The sequence below is a fragment of the Microcaecilia unicolor genome, chromosome 9 (assembly GCF_901765095.1).
Source record: "Microcaecilia unicolor chromosome 9, aMicUni1.1, whole genome shotgun sequence".
Lineage (NCBI taxonomy): Eukaryota > Metazoa > Chordata > Amphibia > Gymnophiona > Siphonopidae > Microcaecilia > Microcaecilia unicolor.
In genome coordinates this window covers 31,532,517-31,555,558 of record NC_044039.1, presented here as the reverse complement: position 1 = coordinate 31,555,558, position 23,042 = coordinate 31,532,517, and the positions used below count along the sequence as shown (strand labels likewise).

Genomic DNA, 23,042 nt, shown 5'->3' with positions numbered 1-23,042 from the left:
TCTGCCCAGCACTATCCCCGCCGCCCAACCACCAGCCCCGGCACAGACTGTATAAGTCTGCCCAGCACTAGTCCTGCCTCCCAACCACCAGCCCCAGCACAGACCGTATATGTCTGCCCAGCACTAGCCCCGCCTCCCAACCACCAGCTCTGCCACCCATTCTAGGCTAAGCTCCTGAGGATCCCTTCCTTCTGCACAGGATTCCTTTATGTTTATCCCATGCATGTTTGAATTCCGTTACCGTTTTCATCTCCACCACCTCCCGCGGGAGGGCATTCCAAGCATCCACCACCCTCTCCGAGAAAATATACTTCCTGACATTCTTCTTGAGTCTGCCCCCCTTCAATCTCATTTCATGCCCTCTCGTTCTACCGCCTTCCCATCGCCGGAAAAGGTTTGTTTGCGGATTAATACCTTTCAAATATTTGAACGTCTGTATCATATCACCCCTGTTCCTCCTTTCCTCCAGGGTATACATGTTCAGGTCCGCAAGTCTCTCCTCATACGTCTTGTAACGCAAATCCCATACCATCCTCGTAGCTTTTCTTTGCACCGCTTCAATTCTTTTTACATCCTTAGCAAGATACGGCCTCCAAAACTGAACACAATACTCCAGGTGGGGCCTCACCAACGACTTGTACAGGGGATCAACACCTCTTTTCTTCTGCTGGTCACACCTCTCTCTATACAGCCTAGTAACCTTCTAGCTACGGCCACTGCCTTGTCACACTGTTTCATCGCCTTCAGATCCTCAGATACTATCACCCCAAGATCCTTCTCCCCATCCGTACCTAGCAGACTCTCACCGCCTAACACATACGCCTCTCTTGGATTTCTACTCCCTAAGTGCATCACTTTGCATTTCTTCGCATTGGACTTGGCACTTTCTTTTCCTGTGGGCAGAGGAATACGGAAAAATAAACGTTATATCTGAAATTTTCATTCTGCTCATGTATATTGTTCTCCAGACCTAACTCCAACCCCAGTAAAGCTGTTATTTAAAGGGGCTTAAAAGTCTGCATGTTGTGAATCCCAAGTGTAATTTGTAGCATTCAGAGGTGAGCAAGTTTAAAACAAGTACACTTTTTAAAAACTGCTCCCCAAAGGTCCAATTGTAAGCAAATTGGACGCATCAGAAAACCAGACGAGCCTAAATGTTGTGGTAAGACAGTTCCCCCTTTGCCTGTATCAGGTTATTAGAAAGGATATTGCCTGCTCCTGTTTATCTGCAGTTTCGCAACCAAGGCCTAGTTCTCAGATGAAACCAGCATATGGTGGCAGTGCCTCTGTGTTTGTTGGGTCATTTCCCTACTGCTCAACCTGAGACAGAGTCATCTGTTCTTCAAAAACTGCAAGACAATCTCTTGAAGCTTTTTATCACTCTACTGGTCAGCAGACTTCGCAGCGCAGAAGGGTTGATGTATTTTCCACCTGTCCAGAAAGATCTCTAAAACTAGTTAAAGAAGACTAGAGAGAGGGTTGTGTTTGTTATTTCACTTTGTTCACGTTCTCAGTCTTTGTGAACCCCACAATAACATGGACACTTACAGTGCGCCAAAGTTTAGGCACCAAAATGCAGCGTAAATTCTATGATGGCATCTGGGCGTAAGCCAACATTTACACACTAACATTTAGACGCCCCCCACTTCTGCCATGTCAATAGTAGGTGTAAATGTCCACAGGGGCGGGCCAAGACAAGATGGTGCCTGTGGCAGGTCTGAGATGCTGCCCCACCTCCCCAGGCCAAGATGCCGCCTCTCTCAGGGTCAAGCTGCCCCCCCCCCCCCGACCAAGTTCTGGCATCTCCCCCTTCCTTCCTGTACCCTGCTCCCCGAGTTTTCCTTCTTTCTTCATGTTCCAAAAACCTGCACCGGCTTCTACTGCGGGTCACCTCTGAGGAAACAGGAAGATACATTAGAGAGGCGGCCGCAGTAAAGAGAAGAGGTGGGTGCTGGTATCAGGGTAGCATATGGGAATCACGCCTGCCGCCAGTGGCTTTTTTTTTTTTTACAGAGGGTGCCACTGGTCACCCCTCCCCCATACCTTAAAATCGCCACTGCTTTCCATGAAGAAGTATTTCCTCAGGTTACTTCGGAATCTCTCCCCTTATACCTTCATCCTATGCCCCCTCATTCTAGAACTCATTTCTCATTCCCCATATGCTTTTGACGAAGACCACTGACCATTTTAGTAGCCACCCTCTGGATCGACTCCATCCTGTTTATATCTTTTTGAAGGTGTGGTCTCCAGAATTGTCACAATACTGTAAATGAGGCTATTCCCCCATTGAATATCCTCAGTTAGCGGCTAGCAGATAGCCAGTTATATCGCTGGATATAACCGGCTCTCCGCCTATTTTTAAAGTCGGTCTAGTGGCCAAATTTGTCCGTGTGAAAAGGGGGGATATTTTTGGCCAACTTAAAGATAACCAGCTAAGTCTGAATATTGACTCAGTCGATTATCTTTAGACCACCCCAAAATAAACCGGATATACAATGCCAGTCACCGGAACCAGCCCTGCATTGAATATTTGGGCTCAGCGCCAACCACGGGAGTTAGCTGGTCTAACTCACACAGTCTGAATATTGGCCCCCAATAGACTTCAAGAACTGGTGTGGAGGAACTAATTTTATTAGATGACCTGACACAAGCCATGTATCAGCTATGTGCCTGTGTTAGGGGTCAGCTTTATAAATGTTCCAGCACATATGAAATTGCTGAACTTAGTCAAGTGATGTGGTCCAATATATATAAATCAATGCAGCAGACTCGTTCAGTTCAACCACGGCCTAACTGGTGAGCTGCTGCATCAATTTGCAAATTCTATAAACCTGAAATACAATCTTGCTGTACACCACCTTGAATGAATTTCTTCAAAAAGTTGGTAAATAAATTCTAACAAAATAAATAAATATAGCATCATATAGTCTGCATCTTAACTACAAAAGTTCAGAGCAAATTACAGTGTTAAGAAGCTGGACATTTACAGAAAGTACAATCAATTATAGAAATGTTCTAGCTGACCTTTTGGAGTGTAATACAGTGACTTGTCTTTTTCTGGTTTGGTCCTTCAATTTCTTGAGGACAGCTGATGACAGTTAATCAGATCGAGATCAATGAGAAATCATTTTTGTAAGTTTATACCACTAAGAAAAGTTGATACAACATTTGGTTTTGTCTTGTTTTGGCAGTTTGCCCCTTCCCCACATGCGTTTTGGGATCCTGCCTTATATTTGCCATTAGCGCTATGGCAACAGTGTCTGTTTGCTGTACGTGAAAGCCTGATATGTTCGGTTCAGGACGAGCATCATGTGTTATTTTATTTTAAAGGTTTACAGGACGTCCAGGTGCTTATTTGAGGCTTCTAAACAAATGGAGACTGGAAGAGGTTAGTGCTAGTTTTATTTTGCCATAATTTTCATTGTCATGGTCAACTGTACATTTCAGTGATTTCTGGTAGCAGCCATACCAGGGGCGTATCTGGACTCCGGCGGTAGGGGGGGGCCAGAGCCAGAGGGAAGGGGCACATTTTAGCCTCCCCCCCTCAACGACCCCCCCGCCGCCATTGCCAGAACCCCCCCGCCGCCAACCCTCCCCCACTGCCATTGCTTACCTTTGCTGGTGGGGGACCCCACCCCCCGCCAGCCGAGCTCCGCTTGCCGAGGTCAGCTGACGTCCCAGCACGTTGTCCTGCACATACAACGTGCTGGGACGTCAGACTCCGAACTGGATTGAACAGCTATCAACTACAGCATGGCCACGGAGGCCGAAGAAGAACTTTAAAGATGTCGGGTCGGCTGGCGGGGGTTGGGGTCCCCCGCCAGCTGAAGAAATATCTTTAAAGGCGGCAAGCATACCTCGGCTGGCAGGGGGTTGGGGTCCCCCGCCAGCAAAGGTAAACAACGGCAGCGGGGGAGGGTTGACGGTGGTAGGGGGGTCCAGGGCGAAATCTGTGGGGGCCCAGGCCCCTGTGGCCCCACGCAGATACGCCCCGAGCCATACTGAATGCTGAGTGCTTTCTTGTTCTTTTATTGTGATCATCTGCTGTTACATTCTAAACCCTGAGTACTGTGATATTTCTTGAGGTTTGACACCCACTTAAAAATGATCAGTGCTCTTGGTTTGCCCTGATTCTGGCATCTATCTAGTACTATTTTTGTTCTGCCCTTTCACTGGGTGATTGGCATGCGGTTTAAACCAGAGTATAGAACATCACCATGAGAAAGCTCAGAACTCTTGAACCAAAATCTTCTTTAATGTAGTAATTAAACAAGAAAAAATAACTTACAGTTCAGATGTGCTGGACAGGAATTTTTGCCTTGCAAACTGGGAGTCTGTTTTCAACCATTTCTCTCTTCTTGCAAGAGAGAAGCTGGAAGGAATTCAACAACATGCTGAGAGTAATGCTGTTTATACTTTTGCACTGTTGAAATCTTGATAGAGTCACAACAGCTTGAAAAGACCATACGGTAGAATACAGCATAGGCAGTTTCAGTTCATAAAGGAGATATGCTGCAGACTAACTCTTACAGACCTGATGGAGAGAGAAAGGGGAGGAGCAACTTTCCCAGCAAGCTTACAGAACAAGGCAAGCTAATAAAAAGAGTCCCATAAGACACAGGGAACTGGACATGTGCTCTGAAAGAGCCTATTACAGAGAACTGCAGGATTACAGGGATTTGTAGTCTTATTATATATCCTATTATCTACCTCCATGCAAATGGGGGCAGAACACTTCCCGTCTCGTATCGGTAGATACCACTATTTAATTTACCAAATTATCAACATTATCAGCATGCAAAGTCCATTAATAAAGCTGGATCTTGTAGGTTGACAACTCCTTGCTTGTCTCAAGTTCTCTGTCGTTCAGATGACTTCTCTCTTGCAGTCTTGCAGGAGCTGAAACAAGAGACAGACAACACAAACAACAAACAACATACAAGAGAGAAAAAGTCTCTGAGTCTCTGGCGTGGACAACAGTCCACGGAGTTCACATCTCCTCACGAGGTAAGAGAAGTACTACTTCGGTGACTGGTCGGACGAAGGTCTTCACCGCCCCTTGGTTCATGGTCTTAATTTCTAGCTTGCGGACTTCTCCATCTTCAGTCGGAAAGGTTTTAGTGATGAACCCCAAAGGCCAACTGTTGTGCTGTGCTTGGCTGTCTTTCAGCAATACAAGGTTGCCTTCTTATAGATTAGGCTGATTATTCTGCCACTTATTTCGATACTGCAAAGTAAGAAGGTATTCCTTCTTCCAACATTTTCAAAAAATGTCTGTGAAGTTTTGAACCTACTTCCATTGATGCTTGTAGATGTTTCTACCTTTGAACTCTCCTGGTGGAGTAAGAATGGTATTAGTCTTTTGCATCAGAAGCATAGTTGGTGTCAAAATCAATGGCAACTCTGGATCTGAAGACACTGGTAATAGAGATTTGGCATTTATGGTAGCCGTGACCTCTGCAAGAAAAGTTGTTAGAGCTTCATGTGTTAGTCAAAGGTGATCAGTTTCTAAGAGCATGACATTAAGACTATAACAAGCTATTCTAATCATTTGTTCCCATGCTTCTCCCATATGTGAAGAATGAGGAGGACTGAAAACTCAGGTACTCCTTTGGTCGCGATAGGTACCTTTCAATGAACGAATGGGCCAATTTATTAGATGGTAATGTTCAACTCTCTACAAGCGCCCACAAAGTTGGTTCCACAATTGGAATGGATTTGCTTGGCTGGAATCTTCGCAAAGCATTAATAAAACTTGAAGTGTCTATTGACTCAATAACTTCAGTGTGAACTGCTCGGATGCTCATGCATGTAAAAATCACAGCCCAATGTTTACTGTTGGACTGTCCATCTCTTGTGCATCATGTCACAACTGACCAGGGTCCAAAGACATCTAGCCCCACATAGGTAAATGGTGGTTCGGTATTGAGCCGGTCTGCTGGCAAATCTGCCATTCTTTGTTCTTGATGTTGACATTTGTCACATTGGTGAATTACAGAGGTAAAGCTACATTTTGCTTGCACAATCCATAATTCTATGGCTCTGATAGCTCCCTCTGTGAAATGTCGTCTTTGATGTTTAACTTGCACATGGTGATGACGCACAAGCAAGGTTGATATGTGGTGGCAACCTGGAACAATAAGAGAGTTCTTTTCACCCCTCTCTAGTTCTTCTTGGGTGAGGCAGACTCCTACTCTTACTAGGCTTTCCTTGTCAATGAAGGGGTCCAACTTCAGAAGTGGGCTACTCTTTGGAAGGTTCATGCCTTTACTAATGCATTTGAATACTTCCACTTATGTTTCATGTTGTATGCAATGTAGGATGGTACTCTCTGTTTAAATAAACTCACATACTGAGAGAGACTTTGTACAGATGTGCCAGTGATGACAAGTGCTGAGTCTTTCATCAACTTGAGATGAAGATGCAATATGGATAAGGTGTGCTATAGCTCTTCTGAGCGTTACTCAACTTGAGAAATGATGTGCTCCCAAGTTGCTTTCAGGCATAATGTTAGTAGCAAGAACAGTCATCTCTGGACTAATCTCTAGGTCAGAGTCAGGGTCTATAAACTTAAAGAAGCTCTCCATAGATGGGGATGTGGCAAGGCTTTAGAAGGAGATCTGTATATGCTCAATTCTGTTGCTGATGTGCACATAAAATCTCCTGTCAGTGTAAAAATCGACTGTGTCTATTTGAATGCCTATTTCACTTAGTATCATCTCTGCTATCTCTACTGCCAGCACTACTCCACGTGTAGAATGATATGATTGGGTTGTGGTGCTAACTTTGCTTTGTGAAAGATGAATCCCATATGAGTTAGAATTCAAGTAGGCCGCTGCATCTATGGCTTGTTCAGTACTAAGTGCTGCAAGGATGTAAGTAAGTGAGATGTGCAGTCGTTCAAGAGTCTTTAGAGAATCTTTCTATTTCTCCTATTCTTGTCGCATTTCTGGTGGCAGTGGGACATCCCACTCATCAGTACTTTAGGAAAGTTCCCTCAGTAGAGATCTTCCTTGAATGGTGACTAGAGCCACAAACTATTGACTGTGGACAAGACACTTCTGCGTTTATATGGTTTCTCTTGGGTGGAAACTTGAAAGATAAAAATGTCTCTTTTTAGGTCCCATGTAATCCAAAGCTTCTCTGAAACAGAGGGATGTCTAATCTTAGATCTAAATCCTTTAAATCTTTGGCATGATCCTCTGCAATAAATGCTTTCATTACTCTTGGACTGTTGGAGGCGATTTTGTGAAGTCTTAGACTGGCTTCTGCCAACATTGCTTCTGTTCTTTCTAACAAGTCAATTTGCTTCTCCTACACTAAGTAAAGACTTCAAACTATAGTCAGCATAAAAGTCTCTTTCGAAGCATCTAGCAATCATGCCATATTCTCTTTCTTCTTCTTGGGCTGTCCTTCTAAACTTGTTGGTTGCTACTGCAGGTGATGGACTGTTACCAAAGACGTGAACCCTCATTCTGTGTTCTACAATCTCCTGGTTGTTGCTGTCATAGTATCACAGGAATCTCAATTAGTTTCTATAGTCTGGGTGTATGACAAAGCAGTAGAACATTTGCTGTATATCTGCTGTTATGGTGATGGGTTCCTTTTCTGAAGTAAATCAAGACTCCTAATAAGCTGTTGATCATGTCAGGCCCAGAAAGCAGCACATTGTTCAGTGAGATTCCTTGAAAGTGAGGACTGGAATCAAAAATAGCTCTGATCTGGCATGGTTTTTGTGGATGATACATGCCAGAGATAGGTAGATAGGTAAGTACCAACATCCTTCATTGTCTTTTAATGATGGAGTTGGCTCTGCATTATCCAGCATGAATGTGTTCTGGTTTTCTTCTTAGAGTCTTCTGCAACAAAGTGAGTGGGGAGAGATCTTGGATCTACTCAATTGTTTGACTCATCTTTGGAGAATTCTCTATCCATGATTCTCAAGAACTCTCTTGCCTTCTACTGAAAGAGTCGGTTTGTGAACATCCTTGGTGATTTAGAACATGGAATTCCCCAAATGTTCTCCTAAATCTGGGGGAGACGTGTTCTGACAAATGGTTGAGCCAGGGTCTGGTTCTTCCCAGCTAAAAACCTCCATCATGTGCAGATGGTTATGACAAGGCTTGAAAAAGATGGTGCACCTATTCTCCAAGATTCATGTTTTGTATACATCTACACTTGGTCTCCTGAATCTGTTAAGGCAGACGTCACCTACTATCACCCATCCCAAGGCAAGTGAGCAGGCCTATGAGGCATTGGATGGACCGCCACGTAACTCATGAACTCTGATCAATGTTGGTACACTTCTTTCCAATAAAAGAGCTTGGCATTCGGGACCAATGGCTGCAGATAGTTATAGATTGCAAATGAAGGTGGTATTGCGCATCCTCTGGTGTGGGAATTTCCTCTCTGTTATCAGGTATCTGTTTACAAACCATAAGAGTCAGTAGATGGGCCTTGTTGCTGACATTCTTTGTTTCTATCACGTATTCACTTGCTCTTTTCCCTGTCTTCTATGTCATCCTTGTATAGGTCTTGAGGTTGTAGGGGTAGCGATCTCCCTGGATGTCAAATAAGTCAAAGAATTCTGTCCTTGCCAGAGACTGGTTATTCTGCTCATCTATGATGATATACATCTTTTACTGCCTTTTCTGGTTGTTCTTTTGGATATACTTTAGCTACACATATCTTGGTGCATGATTGTCCACTGCGGCCTCCTCTGCACACTTGTGTATAGTTTGGAGTAACATTCAGTGATGACGCTTGCTTTGCTTCCTTCTCCCCGCCATGGCTTGACTCTGAGGCTAGGGTTCCTTGTGAAGTAGGCATACTCTTGATAGGGTGTAAAGCACTGACATGCTGATCACTATCGCACTCTGTACACTTGATGGCTGCTGTACAGTCTTTAGTCATATGCTTGGATGAAGAGCAACATTGCTTACAAATTCTGTACTTTTTCACAGTTCTTTACATTCTCTCAAAGGTTTCTCCCTAAACCCCTGACATTTCTTGAGAGGATGAGGTTTCTTATGTATAGGACACTATCAGTTTGGATCCTCTACTTTGTAGTAGGAGGATGATCAGACGGTGAGGTTGCTGTGGGCAACACCTCTGTCATGTGTAAAGCTATAGGTTTCTAGTGTAGCCATACTTTTTGACCAGCCTTTCATTCAGGAAGTAGCCTGTCTTTCCTGCTTCAGGTATACCAAACATGAAATTGGGATCATTTCTCCTGTTTACCAAATCTTGGATAGTAACATAGTAACATAGTAAATGATGGCAGATAAAGACCTGAATGATCCATCCAGTCTGCCCAACAAGATATAAAGCATTACATACCATGTAAAATGAGCTTATGTATACCTGAGTTTGATTTGTCCCTGCCTTTCTGCACAAACCGTAAAAGTCTGCCTAGCACAGTTCCTGTACTAAAGGTTCTGAAGCTAACGTCGAAGCCCCTTAAAATGTACACTCCAGCCCATCTCTATCTATTCAGTCACAATCAGGGCACAGACCGTAGAAGTCCGCCCTGCACCAGTTTTACTCTCCAAATACCGGCGTCACCACCCAATCTCTGCTAAGGTTCTGTAGATCCATTCCTTCTAAACAGGATTCCTTTGTGTTTATCCCACGCATGTTTGAATTCCATTACCGTTTTCATCACCACCTCCCACGGGAGGGCATTCCACGTATCTACCACCAAACTTCACAAAGACTGTGAAGGGAGGAAGCGTCTCTTGGTTGTCCTCTTTATACTTTGTGCCTAATGATGACCATTTCTCTCTTATGTTGTTGGCAACTTCATTATAATCTCATTTGTGCCCCAAGCTGTATCCAAGTAGCAGAGGCCTGGAAGGTTTGAGTCGTGAAAGCAACTGGCTTGACCCATATCAACCTGGCTTTAGGCCTAGGTATGGAACGGAGACAGTTCTTGTATCTTTTCTTGGCAATATTCACAGAAACTGTGACAGGGGATCTGCCTCGATACCAGTGCTGCTGGATTTCTCTGCAGCTTTCAGCAATGTGGTCATAATATAATATTTACAAGGCTGGCAGAAACTTGCATGGTTCAAATCCTATTTGTCAGACAGACAACAATCAGTTCTGTTCAGTAACAATACATCACCACCTTTGGCCCTGAACTGTAGGGTGCCAGAAGGATCCATGCTGTCTCCCATTTTATTTAATATCTACCTAAAGCCTCTGGCTAAGTTGCTTCAGTTGATGGACACAGAATTCTATATTTATGTTGATGATGTGCAGCTACTCATACCCATTGAACCAGCTCTACCCACAGCTTTGAGTAAATTGCCTGCCTGTCTAATAACATTCAGGAATGGGCAAAAAATAACTTCTTGGCCTGAACCGAAGCAAAACAGAAATTCTGTGGGTTCCTAATACAAATGGACAAATACCTATCTTAAAAAGACCTTTTGGAAAGTATGAACTTCCTCTAAATTCACAGGTTAGGAATCTTGGGATATTGGAAGACTCATTATTTACTTTCATTCTGCAAATTCAAACAACAAAAGCTCTTTCCATATATTGAAGAGGAGACTGACCACAGAGGTCCATGCCATGAAAACATTACAACTGGACTACTGTAATGTCCTGTACAATGGTCAAACCAAAAAGAGTTTGCACCAGCTCACTCTTTAAGAAAAGCGTGCACTATCCCCATAATTCTGTAAAAGTTGCCAAAAATTATATGCACAAATGTGGGCACATGCCCAATTTTCATGCGCAATTTAATTGAATAACAAGCTAATTAGCATCATAAACTGGCTTTTTAACAAGCAATTATTGGCACTAAAGCTCTAATTAAAGTTAATTGAACTTTACGTGTGTAAATTTAGACATGGGATTCATGCCTAAAATTTACACACAATTTGAAAAAGGGGATGCAGAAATGGGTGGGTCATGGGTGGAATGGGGGGCGTTCCTACAATTAATGCTCATTGTTATAGAATAATGGGGATAGGAGTGTACATTTGCACCATGTTTCACTTGGTGTAAATGGCCACACCTAAAGTTAGGGGCGATTCCCGGGTGTAACTGCTAGTCTACAAACTCCCCGAGATTATATATAGTGAGCCTAAAGATCCGCGCTGAAATCTCAACGTATTCTATAACAACATGCATAACTTGATTGGCTTAACAAGCTAGTCAGCATTGATAACGGCTCTTAACAAGCAATAATGAGCACTAAATGGCGCTAATTAGAATTTACTCACTAAGCACATTCTGTAATGCTGTGCGCCTAAATTCTAATGTGCTCAGGCAAAAAGGAGTATGGTTATGGGAGGGGAAATGGGCGTTTTGTGGGTTTTCCGAAATTTATGGGTGTAGTTATAGAATATGGCCCAGTGCGCCTAAATCTATACACTGGGATTTATGCCATGTTTTCATTGGTATAAATGAATGCTCATATTTTTAGGTGCTATGATGCCAACTAAGCTTATTCTATATACTGCTCCTAACTCTAGGCACCACTTATAGAATACGCTTAGCCAGCACTGATTTCTGCACCATTTGTTTAGGCAAAAAGAAGGAGGAGGTAAAAACCTCACGCGAACGTGAGATGTAGAAAAAACTGTGAGGATAAACCAAGGAGGATACCAAAAAACTTTATTGGGGTTTCAAAAACGACCCAACCCGACACGGCCGTGTTTCAGCCCTAAGGCCTGCCTCAGGGGTCTTGATCAATCTACATAGAAACACATTTTAATAATTAATAAATGATTCATGATGGGTAAATATATAAAAATTAAAATAAACATAAGTTGAAAAAACAGTATAAAACCTTGAACAAAACATTTATTCATTTATTTATTTATTTATTGCATTTGTATCCCACATTTTCCCACCTATTTGCAGGCTCAATGTGGCTTACATAGTTTTGTTATGACATTTATCATTCCAGGATATCAGATACAATTAGTAGTTAAAATAGTGGAATTAGTAGTTATAATAGTAATTATAACAGTGGAACGCTTTAAAAGTGTAAACAATTAAAACACATAGTTAAAAATACTTTAAAAAATAATAATCATTTGTATATATATATTAATGGTAAAGAGATCACATATAACTTAACATTTGTACAAATCCATATACAGAAATTGATAAATATGATATGAATAGAGAATAAGAGTAATGAATTATGTGTCTAAAAACATGAGTTGTCATATAATTTTTTAAAAATATATATTTTTTACAGTATTATAAAATATGAAATTAAAAATACCTCAGGTGTAGCAGTGTTTCTGTGTAGATTGATCAAGACCCCTGAGGCAGGCTTTGGGGCCGAAACACGGCCGTGTCGGGTCGTTTTTGAAACCCCAATAAAGTTTTTTGGTATCCTCCTTGGTTTATCCTCACTGTTTTTTCTACACCAATTTTTTAGGTGCCATATATAGAATCTTTCCCACTGTGCCAAATTTTAAGCGCGACTTATAGACTAGTAGTTTTTTGGTGCTGATTCTTTTGACGTCAGCTATAGAATCTAGCCCTATATGTACATAAAGGGCAATTCTATAAAGCACGCCAAAATTTAGGTGCCATGTATGTGCATCAATTTATAGAATAAGCATACCCATGCACATAAGTGATGTCACTAATTGGCGTTATTTTATAAGCAGTGCACCTAGCGCACAACTTCAAGGGGGGGATTAGTGTAGGAGGAGTGTCATGGGCATGTTGCCTAGCAGCACACGCAACATAGAATGCAAGCAGTTTGCATTGCAAGGTTCACTTAGGCACGCCCACTTACACCTGCCATTGACATGACGCAAGTAACAGCACCTAGGCGTGCCAAAATGGATTTATGCTATTATTCTATAATGGATTAGGTGTGACCTGAACACATTTTAGAATTGGTGTAAGTGCCTGGTACCTAACATTAATCGCCACTTTATAGAATTGCCGCCATAGTGCGCAGTCTTAATAACATTAATTTCCAAACACCCGAAAAAAACTGGACAGGAAAATGAAAACTTTCTGGGTGTCCATCCCTAGATGAAATGCAAATTTTTCCTAACAGCCTGTCCTGGTAACAGAGGCCAGCAGAGGTGTAGCAGCAGAACAAAACTACTGAATGTGAAGTACAAAAAAATGGGTGTGGGGGGGGAGAGGGGGGGATAAAAATGAATTAAATCTTTGCAATGTAGAATTAAACCAGCCCTGATAAATGTGTTCTTCATAAACAGTAAATGTTGTTTTTTACCTTCAGTGCCACCCCAGTGGATGCCTTATTGATCTCTGCATGCAGATGGGTATTATAATGGTGCTAAAGCAGACCTGGAATAACTTCATGGAACTGGGTTACCCGTGAGTAGATATGCTTCCTAGAATCAGTGGAACATTGCAGGTTTGAAAAGTATTTTAAAAGTTAGCATCCCACAGCGTATCGCTGTGTTTGTTTAATATTCACTCTGTAGAATCAATGAGCTTTATGCCAACATTTAGGTGGCAAGAATGTGCATAAATGATTGGAATACCGGAATTTATGTGCTTATATGTGCATACAGGTGCATAAAAACCAATAATCCATCAGTGTGCCATTCTCTAGCCAGTAGACATGATGGCTGATAGGCGGATGATAAGTCCCTCACAGTTCCAAACAGAGCTCTAAAAATAATGCTGGAACAGCATGGGACAATACTGCCCCTATGATCAGAGATAATAGCATGCAAATTTAAGCATGCTATTATCTTTGATCATGGGGTAAAAGTGAAGGAGGATTGTGCCTATGGGGGGGGGGGGGGTGGATTTAAGTTCTGGTCCTGTTGGGGGGGATGGGGGAGCCTGCTAGCATGCAAATGCTTGCTGGACGGGGTTCCCCATTCCTCCCCAAAGCTCCGCAAACCCTAATGCCAGCTCTTAGCTGGTATAGGGTTTGCTGTGGGAGCAGTACCAATGTTGGTTGCACTTACCGCTGAGCATTGGGGAGGAATAGGTAAATGCCCTGTTTAGCATGCGTTCGCATGCTCATTGCATTCAGAGCCAGTGAGCGCGTTGTTGCCTGCGCTCGCTGGCTCTGATCATCATACAGAAGCGAGCACGGGCACTAGTATGGTGCTTTTGGCCTCTAGCGCCCGTATTTGCTTCTGATCATCAGCCTATAAGTGCATTGGCATGTACTTTGAAGGTGGGTGTATACATGGGCAGAGTCTGGGCAGAGCATTGATGAAGCGTACAATTACACACATAAATTACAGAATACTATACATGTTGCGTGTTTTTCAGCAGTGTGAGCATTTACACCAGCTCTGTGGCTGGTGTAAGTGCGTGCACCTAAAATATAAACATGAATCTGACTTGCTAAGCTAGTAATCTGTAATGAAAAATCCATGCCTACTTTTCTGTAGGCTCCCAATAGGCATCCCTTTTGTAGAATCGCCCTCAAAAGTGGTGCAAAATAAATCACACACCAACTTAGCATGCAGTGTTGCACATGCAGGACCCAATATTCAGACTGTGGGAGGGAGCCGGGCTGCCTACCGTGGTTGGCGCCGAGCCCAGTTGTTCAAAGCTGGGCCATTTCCAGTGAGCAGCGTTGAATATCCAGTTTATTTTTGGCTGGTTTCAATTTAACTAGCCAAGTTGATATTCAGCGCTGGTCAGTTAAATTGAAGGTTGGCCTTTTATTTTGGAGGCCTGATTTGGCCGCCAAACTTAGCCAGCAATGTGCTGAATATTAGCAGAGAGCCGGTTATATCATGCCGGCTATCTCCCGTTGAATATTGTTGGATAGCCGATTAAGTGCCATTTAACCAGCCGGGAGCTGTTCCTGACTGGTTAAACGGTTTTAAATATCAGGCGGGCAGTTTATAGGATGTGATCAGTTGTGCACGCAATTCAATAATTGGCTGTTAATTAAAGTTATCCACAATCAAATGGGTTTTCAAAAGTACAAATAGCAAACACACTTGTTAGTGTTAGGAGGAAAAAGGCCTCGAGAAGCTCCCAGACATACAACTCAGTCTATGGGGAGCTGGACTTCCTCATCATCGGCCAGAAAAACCTCCGTAAATAATTAGCCTTAAGCTTTAAACTCTGCTAAACAAGTAATTCAACTTAGCTTATTTAAGTAGATCTCTGCATCTTTCTCTCAAACGGTCACGGTCAATAGTTTGAGAGAAAGATGCAGAGATCTACTTAAAGAAGCTAAGTTCCAGGTATTTTAACTGCTAAAAAGTTAACGAGTTAAGCCAATATTGAGCACTAGCTGGTTAACTTTTTAATGGTTAAAGATAGGCCTGTTATTTATGCAGCCTTTTTTAACCGCTGAACATAGTCGGTTAAGTGCTGAATATCCACATCTAACCGGCTATGTCGCGGCTAACCACAGATCTTTAGCGGAGATAACTGGTTATCTCTCACTGAATATCCGTAGTTAGGCACAGATATGCTATTTAGCTGGTCATCGGGGGAAAGTTTTAAAAAAAGTTTTGCAAAATAAATAAATAAACAAGTTTGTGCTTTTCAGATTTACTGTGTTTTATATTTATGATTGAAAATAAATATCTTTCTTTCTCATATTTTTGCAAGGCCTGTCCCGTGCACTGTTTCTCCAATCTGGATTTATTAGAAAAATGAGGCCTGTGTATCTCTTCTCTGTGTTCCTCATTTCTCTTTCGTGTGTATGTGTGTGTATGTGACTACACTCCAGTTTTCTGCCATTTTGTAGTATAATTGTAATAACTGCATTAATATCAAAAGATGCCTCACTCTCCAAGATGTGTTGCTGAATTTGCATGCACAGCGATAAAGGTTATCAGACAAAAAAATTGTTAACATTAGGTGATACTTTTTATTGAACTGACTTAATAAGTTTCTTGCTGCCTCCACCAGGCCCCTTGAATTTATATGGAAACACAGCTCAACAATATCTTTCTTCGAAACCTGTAGGCTAATTCAGAACTGGTGGACTAGGAGAAGGTTACAGCAAGAAAGTGGCACCGAGAGAAAAGCCAGTCTACTGCAGTGGGAGAAGGATTACAACCTCCAGCCGATGAACCCTTATGGGCTCTTTGAGGAATACCTAGAAATGAGTATAGCAAAGTTTCTGTCCTTTTCTATTTTTTGTAATGAAAACAGAGGTCTGTCGGGCAGGGATTGTCTCTTCATGTTCAAGTGTACAGCGCTGCGTACGTCTAGTAGCGCTATAGAAATGATAAAGTAGTAGTAGTAGAATGTGAATAGCCTTTCCAGGGTATCCTTCTCTTCACATGGCACAATGAGAGTAATTTATAACAGGTCACCTAGGTGAGAAGGCCAAGTCAGCACCTCTTTTGGGCCTATTCTGTAGACATAGGTGTCTATGGGGCCAATTCTATGTGAATGCCTCCAGTTAGGCACCAAGATGCCATGTGGTGAGATCCCATTCCATAATAGCATCTAGGCAGTGGTGTGCTGGTAAATGTTTAACAACAGGCTCTCTCCCTGGGCCACCTCTGTGCCCTCTCGTCCACCTGTGTGCCCCCCTCCCCAAATTGCAGAGCTGGCTATAGCCGGGGAGAGAGCCTGGGGAGGAGGGGGGGCGGCAATGCATTTCTCTCTCCAGGAAAAAAAAATTAAATGCTCCCAGGTTCCAAATCTAATTCATGTTTAATGTGGGATAAAATGCCATTAATAAGTAAATAAATATAAACTTTTAATGTTGAGAACCTGATTCTCATAACATGATGTCTGTTTTAGAAGCCCATTACCAGGAAAAAAAAATCTCTGCAGTATACCCAAAATGACACAAACCAAATTAGCATACAGACCAGGAATTAGAGGAACAGACAATCTTGCTGACTCTGAAGAGCAATGTGTTATCAAAATCTCAGAACCTAACAAACAGATCCCTATTCAGACACTTGGCCTTGCAGTCATACATGCAGAACAAATATAGCTCCTATTCAAATTCTTCAAAAATTAACCTGAAATCCTAAGAAGTTAGACTCTGCATGCAGCATAATACCAGAAAAACAGAAAGAAACAAGTTGCTATACTTTGCAAAATATGATAGCAGATGTAAATTCTCAAAGTGGACATATTCCAAACACTAAAATGAAAATGATTTTTTTCTACCTTTGTTGTCTGGTGACTTTGTTTTTCTGATCATGCTGGGCCAGTATCTGATTCTGCTGTTCTCTATCTGTTCCCTTGACTCCGTTTCCAGGGCTTCCTTTCCATTTATTTCCTTTCTTTCCTCCTTTCTTCTTCATTTCTTGCCCTTCATAAGTAAAAGCTGGGTCCTCCGCAGACTTGACTGTCCAGTGGATCCAGCTTCTGCCTATTTTCTCCATCCATGTGCAGTTTTTCTCCTCTCTTCATTTTCCCTCATCTCATCTCCTTCCTCTCTCTTCCCTCCATGTCCAGCATTTCTTCTCTCTCTCTTCCCTCTCCTCCACCCATGTCCAGATTTCTTCTCTCTCTCCCTTCCCCTCCATCCATGTGCATCTCCTTCCTGTCTTCCCTACCCTCCATCCATGTCCAGAATTTCTCCTGCCCTCCCCTCCATCCATGTCCTGAAACTCTCCTGTCTCCCTCCTGCCCTCCCCTCCATCCATCCATGTCCAGCAACTCTCCTCTCCCTTCCCTACCATCCACCCATGTCCAGCAACTCTCCTCTCCTCTCCCCTCCCTTCCATCCACCAATGTCCAGCATCTCTCCTCTCCCCGCCCCTCCATCCACCCATGTCCAGCACCTTTTCCTACCTCTTTGCAGGCTCAATGTGGCTTACAATACATCATGAATAGTGGAAATACATGGTAAGATAGACATTTAGTACTACAGAGGATCTTGGGTAACATGATTGTGAATAAAACATGATAGTAGTATAACAAGCAGATATAATAAGACTATTCTGAATATAATTCTAGGCGCGGCCATTAACGCCAAGTATAACTTGTTGTAAATACTGGCACCTAAGTTAGGCACGGAGCAGGTATATTCTATAAAACTGCATGTAGTTTTTATTGAACACCCACGACCCAGCAGATGGTACCGGTCTGTTCATCAGCAATATAGTCAGAAATCCCACTTTCAGGCAACCAGTCTTCCTTTCATGTGGACAGGAAGTCCTCCTCTCAGTCAGCTAGAGCACCCAAGGCCTCCCAAGCTTCAAAATGATGCGAGGCTGGTCCACTCATCTTTTCCTCCTGAGGGAGGACATCTTGAGGAGTTTTGGGAGGAGTGGGACAAAATCACGTTAGACCAGTGAGTTCTGGATATTGTTACAGAAGGTTACAAGTTGGAGTTCTCCCACCTGGTTGCTCCTCTCTTCTTGCAGTCTCCTTGTCTAGCAAGTCGAGAATTCACCCATGCAAATCTGAGGGTTGAATGAACAGGGCAATAAGTTGTACTCAGAATTTATAGCTCGGAGCATACTTTCTGGGACATGCATGCATGAAGATTGAAGTACAGTAGCATCTCGCTTACCTGATTTTCACTTAGCCAACGTTTTGGTTTATCCAACACACCTACGTGTGTTTGCATCTTTCAGATGCAAATGGGGTCTCTTTCTCTTTTCTGGTGTCACATTTAGTTAAAAGGCAGCAGTGCTAGGTAAGATTCTTGGGCACCTTAAGGACTAGATTCAGTAAACGGTGCCCAAATTTGTGTGCTGGAAAAAATCAGCGCCCAATGCTATTCTATAAAGGGTGCTCCGGATTGAGCACTCTTTATTGAATAGCGCATAGTGCCGATTCCCATACTCAAATTTGAGCACCAGGGCTTACACCTGCTAAAACCAGGTGTAATTCCTGGCAGCCAATTTGGGCGTGCACAGTGGTGTAGCAAGGGCGGGGCGGTGGGGGCGGTCCGCCCCGGGTGCACGCTGCTGGAGGGTGCAGAGAGCACCCGCGCCTGTCAGCTCCGCTGGTTCCCTGCTCCCTCTGCTCCGGAACAGGTTACTTCCTGTTCAAGGGGCAGAGGGAGCAGGGAGCCAGTGGAGCCGACAGGCACACGGCTGCTCTCTGCACCCTCCAGCAGCCAAGAATGCACCCGGGGGGGGGGGGGCTTGATGCGCCAGGGAGGGGGTGTCATTGCACCAGGGGTTGTCGTGCTGCACCCTGGGGGGATGGACGCCACTGCACCCGGGGGGGGGGGGGAGTGTGCAGCGGCGATCCGCCCCGGGTGGCAGCCGACCTAGGATCTCCACTGGGTGTGCATCCCTGATATTCTATAACACAGTGTGCAAATTTTCAGAATGCCCTGAACCATTCATACCCCTCCCATGGCCATGCCCCTTTGGGTTGTATGCTATGGGATTTGGACGCAGTGTTATAGAATAGGAAGATGTGCGTGCAAATCCCAATTGGTGCTAATTAACATCAATAATTGATTGTTAGCACCCAATTAGTGCTGTTAATTGGCTTGTTAACCACGGATCTCAGGATCGTGCCCAATTTTCAGCTCCCAACTTTGGGCACCATATATAAAATCTGCGGGGGGGGGGGGGGGGGGGGGGGGGGAGTTTGTGAACTCTTCTTAGTGTGTCCTCTTTACGCATTCAATATGCCTCTCTTTTATCCCACACCTGTTTTTTTCTGTATCTGTCTTTTTGATTATCCGACCACCTGTCACACCCGTTTATGTCGGACAATTGAGACTCTACTGGAGATCCAGAAAGCAGCTCTGTTAGGATTCTCATATACCTTCTGACATTCTGTGAACATTTGGATAGCATAATAAGCACAAAAGTTATGACGGGAGGCTAGCTGGTAAAATGTTTCAAGATTGTGACTGATATGTGACTCATAATTGTTCATCTTTTTAATTATAGTTCTGCAGTTTGGCTTCACAACCATCTTTGTGGCAGCCTTTCCTCTAGCACCTCTTCTGGCCTTACTTAACAATATTATTGAAATCCGGCTTGACGCATACAAATTTGTCACGCAGTGGAGGAGGCCATTAGCTTCGAGAGCCAAAGATATAGGTGAGTTATTATGTTTCCATAAGTTCCTGTTAAGTCACTTTCTGGTTTGAACAGAGGGCTATAAAAGAAACTTGCTAACTTTGCATTTTATAATAAGCTAAGTCAGGGGCAGACTGAGAGTGGTCTGAGCCCCCGGGCACTGAGGGTGGTCTGGGTCTCCCGCCTGGCCACTACCCAGCACTTCCCTACCGCCACGCTGCTGCCCCCCACCTGGTCCTACAGGCCACTAGACCACCAGGGGCATTTTAAAGGTAGGACCGGAGAGGGCTGTAGTGTGCAGCGGGCATCCGGGCAGAGCCTCTGGGCCCTCAGGCATTGCCCAGTTGCCCAAATGGTCCGCCCCTGAGCTAAGTAAAAGTGAAGGGCTTGATATTCAGCCTGCAATGATGAGCTGTTTGCTTTACCCCAGAAATTCAATACCAGGCCATGTCTGGGCTCCGGCATTGAATTTCTGGGCATATGGTAGTGACAAAAACATAGCCAGTTAAGTGCAACATTCAGAAGTTAACTGGCTATAGTGAACCACATAAAGATAAGACTTTGTTTTATTCGGCCCTATTTATGCAGTTACCTTGACCAGTTAAGTGCTGAATATTGAAACTTAATCAACCAAGTGTTGACTCTGCCCCCAAAACGCTGATTTCGGATTGGGTGCTAACCGGACATTTTAAGCATCAGTATCCAGTTGAGTGCTGTTGAATATACCTTATTAGCCCTGGACAGATGATTTAAACGGCCAAGAGCTTCTCCTGGCCATTTAAATTATTTTAAATATTGGGCCTGAAATGTTTCCAATGACAAGTTTTTCTTGAAACCAAGTGAAGAGTAGCCTAATGGTTAGAGCAGTGGGCTGAGAACCAGGGAAGCCCAGTTCAACTCCCACTGCAGTTTCTTACAGTCTTTGGTAAGTCACTTAATCCTGCGTTGTCTCAGGTACAGACTTAGCAGCCAATACAGAAAGCATATCATGAGTATAATACAATTAAACCGTGGATTTTACTGGCTAAGCAATGCAGGAATGGTTTCATTATAGGTGTTAAGTTGTGTGGCAACCCTTACCGCAGTTTGCATTAAAATGCACAGTATTGTGGTCATTATAAATTTCACAGCTGTGCAATAAAAAAAAAGTTTTACCTAGGTCCACTGTACATCAGGTCCAGGGCTGCATAGAAGGGTTAGTTGAAAGGAGTGGGTGTCTCCAAATTGACTACCCAGCCCTGGACTGCTTTCTGAAATAGCTCCCCTCTCCCAACCCTTCTCTTTACCTCAGTATTAAAAAAAAAAAACTGCCCTGGTAGTCTAATGAAGCCCCTCCCAACCTAACACTCCCTTGCCCTGGTGGTCTAGTGACCCTCCACTCCCCTTCCAAAAAGGTCCCTGCTATCCAATGACACTCACCTGACCTGACCAGATCCAACCTGATGACTTAACATGAAAAAACCTCTCTGGTGTCTAGTGACATCCACCCCACAACACTTTGCCCAGGCCCCCCAGAGCCCCATACCTTAAATGAAGCAGGAGCAAGGGGGCATTGCTCCTGCTTCAGATACCGTCATCTTCAAAATGGCAGTGTCCTGTCCTATGTGATGCACCCTGGGATGCACTGGGCAGAGCCAGTCTGTCATATAGATAAATCTGTTTGCCATAGATTATTTCCAGGGATAAACAATGGTATGAACATAAATGTGTATTTTATGGATCCACCATGCTCTGACCAAACTATGCTCTTAAACACGTCTACACATGGATCACGTAAAAATATGTGCCTTTTTGTCAAGAGTGTACTTTTATGCATGGGGTAACTTTATAAGAAGCTTTTTATGTTCCTATATAGGCTTCTATGATCAAAAGATCCTTGATAAAAATTACCCCCTATATTTCCCACCCGAGGTCCTCATCCTTAAAACTCCATAGTCCCTACAAAATCTAATTTATTTCATGTGAATCTTACCTGTAAAAGCCTAAACGTGCTGCATTCACCTGACAATCTGATCTAGCCAGTCACTGAACTAAAAAGTGCTACACCACACCCTGCCCACAAAATCTTCAGCAAAGTAGCTTCTTAAACATTGCTGATAATGAGGCATCATCATTGATAATACATATTATAGCAGAGGTTCTCAACCCAGTCCTCGGGATACACCCAGTCAGTCAGGTTGTATGATAAGTAGTAGTAGTAGTAATAATAATAGTGTTTGGGATGTCCACAATAAATATGCATGAGATAAATTTGCACACAATGGAGGTTGTTCATTTAAATTTATCTTATGCATACTTGTTGTGGATTCCCTGATTTATAGTAATGTAATTCAAAGGCTGATTTGATTTGCAAGGGCAATCAGGCCCATCATTTCCATTTGAAATGCAGCTAATAATAATGTTGCTTTCCTGCAATTAACACAATGCTGTCTTTCAACAACAGGAATATGGTATGGAATTCTGGAGGGCATCGGCATCCTTTCTGTTATCACAAATGCATTTGTCGTAGCGGTGACTTCAGATTTCATTCCCCGGCTAGTCTATGCTTACAAGTATGGACCATGTGCAGGCCAAGGACAGGCAGGAGAAAAGTAGGTCTCTTTTCAGGTCTCTATAACACATAAAACCACTGTTTCTTAAATACAGAATTGAACTGGGGCAGGACTAATGACGTACCTTTCATGCTTGCCTATCATGCATGGATATCTGATCTCATAACTGTCTCCTCTGCTTAACAATTTGATGCTTTTGCTAATCTGGAACTGTTTTCTTTAACTTGTATTTTGTATATTGTCTATATAATAGGAATAAAACCTAGACTGAGTAGAACTTGACATAACTCCTCCACTTATATTCAGAACTGTCTTACTATCCTGCTTATAATCGAACCAGAAAAATGCCCAAGTTCCGACCTAAATTGGGAGATGGACGTTTATCTCACAAAAACAAATAACGCGGTATAATTGAAAGCCGAACTTGGACGTTTTCAACTGCACTCCATCGCAGAAGCGTACAAAGTTGACGGGGGCGTGTTGGAGGCGTGGTGAAGACAGGACTGGGGCATGGTTATCACCCGAACAGAGATGGGCGCCTTTCGCCGATAATGGAAAAAAGTATGCGTTTGTAGCTAGA

The 23,042-nt window shown here is 43.2% G+C and overlaps 1 protein-coding gene across 1 annotated transcript in view; it reads left to right on the top strand.

Moving 5' to 3' along the window:
- Nucleotides 1–23,042, top strand: part of ANO4 (anoctamin 4) — a 223,269-nt gene that overhangs the window by 182,536 nt on the left and 17,691 nt on the right. The window contains exons 20-24 of the mRNA XM_030214891.1: nucleotides 3,331–3,388; nucleotides 13,232–13,329; nucleotides 15,913–16,055; nucleotides 19,779–19,931; nucleotides 22,354–22,501. Of these exons, the coding sequence (XP_030070751.1) occupies nucleotides 3,331–3,388; nucleotides 13,232–13,329; nucleotides 15,913–16,055; nucleotides 19,779–19,931; nucleotides 22,354–22,501 (600 nt within the window). The remainder of the gene's footprint in view (nucleotides 1–3,330; nucleotides 3,389–13,231; nucleotides 13,330–15,912; nucleotides 16,056–19,778; nucleotides 19,932–22,353; nucleotides 22,502–23,042) is intronic.